The sequence below is a fragment of the Olea europaea genome, chromosome 2 (assembly GCF_002742605.1).
Source record: "Olea europaea var. sylvestris chromosome 2, O_europaea_v1, whole genome shotgun sequence".
NCBI classification, from domain to species: Eukaryota; Viridiplantae; Streptophyta; class Magnoliopsida; order Lamiales; family Oleaceae; genus Olea; species Olea europaea.
In genome coordinates, this window is record NC_036238.1 from 26806916 (window position 1) to 26813108 (window position 6193).

The 6193-nt window shown below is 37.2% G+C and overlaps 1 protein-coding gene and 1 long non-coding RNA gene across 2 annotated transcripts in view; one reads left to right on the top strand and one right to left on the bottom strand.

Moving 5' to 3' along the window:
- The first annotated feature begins 1277 nt into the window (after positions 1 to 1277).
- LOC111376362 lies at positions 1278 to 1560 on the top strand. Its single transcript, XR_002699460.1, has 2 exons — positions 1278 to 1308; positions 1456 to 1560. It is a non-coding gene; the product is annotated as an uncharacterized LOC111376362 (long non-coding RNA).
- A 705-nt stretch (positions 1561 to 2265) lies between these two features.
- LOC111368841 overlaps positions 2266 to 6193 on the bottom strand; it is an 11811-nt gene continuing 7883 nt past the window's right edge. Inside the window, exon 2 of the mRNA XM_022990317.1 lies at positions 2266 to 2920. Coding sequence (XP_022846085.1) covers positions 2492 to 2917 — 426 coding nt within the window. The 5' untranslated portion in view covers positions 2918 to 2920 and the 3' untranslated portion in view covers positions 2266 to 2491. The remainder of the gene's footprint in view (positions 2921 to 6193) is intronic.

Below are 6193 nucleotides of genomic sequence, written 5' to 3' on the forward strand. Positions count from 1 at the left end.
GCCTAAATTGAGTTCTACCCCGCATCATATGCAACTCTCCACTCCTCCTATCCTGTTTTTCAGCCCTCATTTCCATCTCCTTAATCCTAAGAGAATCTACGACAATTTCAGGTGTTAACGTGTTCCTACCATACTTAATGGCATTCTTAACTTCTTTAGAAGAGTCCGGGATTGAATTGAGCAAGATTATAACCTTATAGGTCTCAGACACGGCTTCGTCACAATTGAAAATATCTTGCACCAATTTGTTAAATACATCTAAATTGTCGTCGAGATCCTTTGAAGAATCCATCTTAAAGCTGAAGAATCGTTCGAGTAGGTAGAGTTTATTCGGTGTAGATTTAAGCAAGTATAAGTCTTCTAGTCTTTTCCAAAGCTCTTTGGTAATTTTTAGTTTTCCCACTTTTCTTAAGACAGCGTCAGACAAGTGTAATATTATTGAGGTATAGGCAAGCTCATCGGCTTCCTCTTTTTGTTCTTTTGAGATGTCAGGTGGAAAATTACCTTCGATGGCTTTTGACACCTTTTGTTGGACTAATATGCCTCTCATCCTTTGTTGTTGCCAGATAGAGAAGTCCCCTTTACCGTTAAATATTCTCAAATCAAAATTATGTATTGTCATTGGTTAACACACTAATTAAACCACACGAAATAGTATTGGGAAGCGTGATAAGGTAATATCTTGTTAATTCTTAGCAAAAGTAACAATGAACCTAAACGCTACGTCTACCAAGAAATACCAAGCACTTTAAATCAAAAGAACAAGCACTCAATTAACGCAAGTAATCCTAATTCTAGCACAAGCAATGGTTACCCCTTCACGGTAACCCCAAAACCTAACGATCACCCTACACGATGATCTTGCTATCGCTGAATTTAAATGGATTAAACCAATTTACCAGAGCGGACCTATCTGAGTCCGTAGAGTGGAGAAAAACGAGCTTGCTGTTCAATTTCAGTCGGCGTCGCACCAGGGGCAAAATCGTCCAACTTTTTCTGTGTAACCTGAAACACAAAACAAAGTATATCAGCGCGTTCAGGAGATCGAAACAAGCAAGTTACCTGAAGACAGCTTTGCTGGACTGTCGCCCACGCGCCGTCGCCCACGCACCGCCTCACCAGGGGCGCCTCGACCTGCTGGTAATGGGTATGGCCTCCGTTTGTCCAACCGAGCTTTGGTTTGTGAGTAATTGAAGAATTTCATATTCGGGTACTATGTTGAATACGCGAAAATCAACCGATTTTGAGCCGTTTTTTGCCAACCTGGCTCTGATACCAGATGTTAGGATCTTCCTCTAGCTGCTCAAGGTGATTTCCGGGCTCAGTTAACCTTTAAACATCGAATCAACACCAAGAAACTGAAAGGGACCGACCGCCGGTGTGCTTTCTTCTTATGGTTGCTATTGCTCCTTTTGCTTGTTGTTTTCTCACTCACTTAGGATGAATACCACACAGGTAAGGGTCACAAAGACTCAAGCAAGAGGTAGAGAAGATCAATCAATAGGATGCACGAAGAAGAAGAAGGGACTGCCTCTCTCTCGGGTTCTATCAAAACGGGACTCATAGGAAGAAAGAGAGTTACCAAATATATAATAGTCCAATGACAAACTTAAGGTAACTTATACATATGGTAAGTAGGCTCGACTAGGGTTATAGCCCAATAGCACACCAACAAGCCATAAAGGTTATTAGCCATCCAATAGGTAAAACAACGTTAGGTCGGGTCATCCCATTATTCGGTGTTGATTTATCATTCAGTCATTCATGTCGACTGATAAAACTGATTTTCATCATCGCCCGGAAGGCTGTTTGACAACATGATGTCTAACAATGACAATCAAGCGAACTTAATTTAGAGTGGTAAATGCTACAAATTGAATTTCACGTGGCCAATGTTCAACACACACATGTATTTTCAACCTTATTGTTGAAGTCAAAAATAAACTTGAATGAAGTTGGAACAATCTTATCAAAATAAAGTATTCGTTTCTATTTACCGACGATGGAATATTAAATTTACCCGTTGAGTATATCTAACAATAGCTTCCTCGTTAAGGTTCTTATTACAATTTTATCTGGTGGGATCAAAAGCTAAACAATCCCAAGTTGACGTTGCCTACTTGCATTATGACTAGATTTCTTGTTTGCATCAACTTTTACAACTTTCTTTACTCCTTGCTTTATGGAGAGGTAGAGCTTTTGTGTATGACTAGAAAGTATTTATTATTACATAACACACATTGTGATCAACATAGCTAACAACACCAGAAGAAAAGAATGTCTGAACTGCCGGAGGACATGTGGAGAAGAATAATGGAGATCGGAGTTGAAAAGTCGGCTATGGATTTCGAAGATTTGTGTCGGCTTTCACTCACCTGTAAGTTCCTTTATAAACTCTCAGGTGAAGATTCTCTTTGGTCCTCACTGCTTTATCAAGATTTTTACTACAAAGAAAATGATACCATTACTAGTAAGAAAAATCTTTACAAACTCAGGTATTTAGAACAACCACTACCACCACCACCACCACCACCACCACTACTATCCCATTCGTCGTGGAATTATTTTTTCGAACCCTCTCAACCTTCACCACCACCACCACTATCTCATTCGTCGTGGAATTATTTTTTCGAACCCTCTCAACCATCATCACCGACACCGCCGCCACCACCACCACCACCACCACTATCCCATTCGAGGAATCGTTTAGAATCCTGGCTACCTCCACCACCACTATCACCACCCCAACATTCGCAGTCTTTAGATCCCCGCTGGTCACCATCCCATTCGTCGAATTTTTTAGAACCTTGCCAATCACCATCACCACCACTATCACCACCCCCACATTCACAGTACTTAGAACCCTACTGGCCACCATCCCCTTCGTGGGATTTTTTAGAATCCTGGCAATCACCATCACCACCCAAGAACGGGACTGGAGTACAAACTGGGCTAACAGGTAAAAAAAATAAAAAATTACACATGAAATTTTTTTTAAAATTAAAAAAAATTTTAAAATTTTTTAAAGTAAAAAAATGAAAGGGGCTGACCCTTACATCCGTCAGTGTCACCACCACCGCCGCATCATCATTCATCACCCTGGGATTATTTTCTAAGTACTCTTGATTCTCCCTTTGAGTTGGAGTGATGAAAAAAATATTCATATCATCAATATCATATCTATTATAAAATAAGTCCTAGTTCATTTTTAATTTTTCCTTTTTTGTATGGATCTCAAATTTACAAGTTGTTTTGCTTATTTGTCGAAGGAAAATGGAAATAAAGTTTGCATTTTGCTGTTGTAGTATTTTGTTAATTATGATTGTTAGATGTTGTAAATCACTTCTTTAAATTTAAATATATATAGTGGATGATTCCTAGTTTACCAGTAACTTTATCTTTTAATGATGTTCTGAAAATTACTCCATTGATAGAATGGAATATGTCGAATGTCGCTGCATGGTGAAAAGCATTTCTTCCGCTTTTGGAAGAACTTTGCCCAAGTTTAGGTTCAAACTGAAAAAGCACCAATTATTCTTCAAAGAAACTTCATACAAACACAAACAAGAAAACAAGATTTATAACATTTAGACTAACTATCAAAATTGTCGGTTTGGTCTCGTTTTCGAAATAATTTTAAAATAAGTTAAAGTGTTGTAAAACACTATATTTATGTTTCGAAATTTTAATGATGATTTGAAATCAAATCGAATGAAATTAAAAGTAGAAAAAATAAAAAATTTCTGTTGTTGATGCTAAGTACGCTCAAGTGAAGACTCTTGTATAGTTTATTAAATGTTTGGTCGTAATTCGTCCTGAGCAAAGCCTAAATCACTTTTAGTTCAAGTTTATCTCAACCCATAAATGGGTCCTTTCTATACTTTTTTTTTTTTTATTGACAATTACGTTGACAGTGATAAGATAATATATGTTAACTATCTAATTGAATTGTAATGTAAATGATATTATTAATAAGATTCCTAACGGTAGAGATGACAAAATAATCCGCTCCGTCCCTGTCCCTTCTAAGGCGGGGTGGGCACCACTGCCATCTCTAAACAATGGTAAATAGAAACAATTTATAATTAATATATGTGAACAAACAGATTTACAAAATTTAGGAAAAATCAATACCTTACACTTCGTAGTACAAATCGACACATCGAATCCACTCATATCTTTAGACATATTTGTTGGGTTGTATTTGAACTTTGTAGATGGAAATAAGTATAAAATAAGAATAGATATATAATTTTATTAATATTACGGTGTGTTATAATAGAAATTTCACTTTACCGGGACAAAAATCGTTTTTACATACTCTTAACTTATTGTAAAATGAATAATTTATTTTATTTTAAACTTTCATCAATAGAAATATTCATTTAAAATTTGATTATATACTCATAAATAAACTATATAATATTTATTTAATCTCTACCTGGTCAATTATCATATATTGATTTGATATTCCAACTACACTTCCAGTCACAAACAATTGACGTGAACATTTGAAGATTCGGATTCAGTCCGTAATGATTAACTAATACTTTTACAGTTAGAGACATGCACACCTACAATTTTACTAATTATTTTTGTATGATATGATATGATACTGATTTGTATGTGAAGTTGGATTTTGATTTCGAATTTTCTTGGTATTAATTGTGTTTCGCGCGAGTAGTCGCTAACAATTAAAAAGGGATCAGACGATTGTGTAAGGAACAAACCTCTTGAGACAAAGTCTCAAAAAGGGGTGTTTTATTGGCAATGACTTTACGATTGAAACTTAAACAGAAATACCTCCAAAGGGCGCAAGCATACGAATACTGAAAAAAAATATTTTAAGTCTAAACTAAAAAATTGAAATTACATATTTCTGTTTGAGAGTGTTTGATTCGGTCATTTGCTCTATGTCTTTTCTTCCTTTTATATTCATTTGATACTTTCTTTGTGATCCAACCGCTTAGAAACCGTTTAATTGTTTTATAACTGCCCACTTTCTTCATGGTGGCCAACTTATTGTGGAACTGTCGTTTCTAACTGCTGCCATTACTCTTTGTCGTTCAACCGTCCTCAACTGAACATCCTTGAATCGTGGAACGTGATAAGATTACCCAATAACTGCTTCGATAATTGTACTTTTGGATAACCATAACATCTCATGTTTGCTAAGATCTTGGACGATTCGAAAGTTTGGGCGAGAACAGGGTCATAACTCTGGACGACTGCAAGGCATTTCATTCGCTCAGATCCTGGGCGTCTTGTAAGTTTGGGCGATGTTGTTACCGCGTTCGTGGACTTCCACTACATTCCTTAATAATCATGTTTGGGCATTTATCCTGAATTGCCCAGTTGACCTTCATTCTTTGGGCTATTTGAATCGGGTTGCACTTTTAGCATGTCAACAATTACCCCTCAATATGGCAGAATTAATACCAGTTATTAATTTTTACCATATTCACTTTTTGTTTCCCAACAACATTTGAAATTTTCAAGAATTTTAATCATTATTTTCTTCCATAGCCTGAAAAGGTGCGACGTTACAAACCCTTATAACCCCCAAATACACGCCATTTCATCGCACGACTAAATCACGCCTCATTGCTTTGCGCTTCTCTCTCACAATATTACTGTTCATCTTCTTGCTTCTTTTCTACGTTTCTCGAGCAAACTTCAACAAAGCTTTTATTTCGTTCCTAATGGCTGCTTCACAATCCCAATCTAGTGACTCTTTCAGTTTCGAAGACTTCCAGAAACTTCTCACTCGGCCATATATAACTCCTAACTTCCTTACACGAGCCAATGCCGAACTCAACGAGTTCTATCTAGGTCCCTCATTCAATAACGCCGAGGCCGTCGAACAAGTGGCGGTGGGATAGCTGTTCCCTTGTACTCAAGGCCCTCCGTTTCTAAACTCTTTGCCGCTAAAGCCGCTTCGCGAAAGAGGTATTCGCACTTGGCCTAAATCAGATATTGTTTTCCGTAGATGGCATGCTCGCCTTGTGAACCATGGTCCTACCAAGGCAATTTTTGATAATGCTAGGATTTCTGATTTGCTAGAAATCTCTCTGCGACCCCTATTTTTGATTCAGCACTTTTCCCTATTGCATTAAGTTTTTGGTCCTCTGAGTATGATACTTTTGTTTTCCCTCTTGGTCCCATGTCCATTACTTTAAGGGATGTTGGGGCC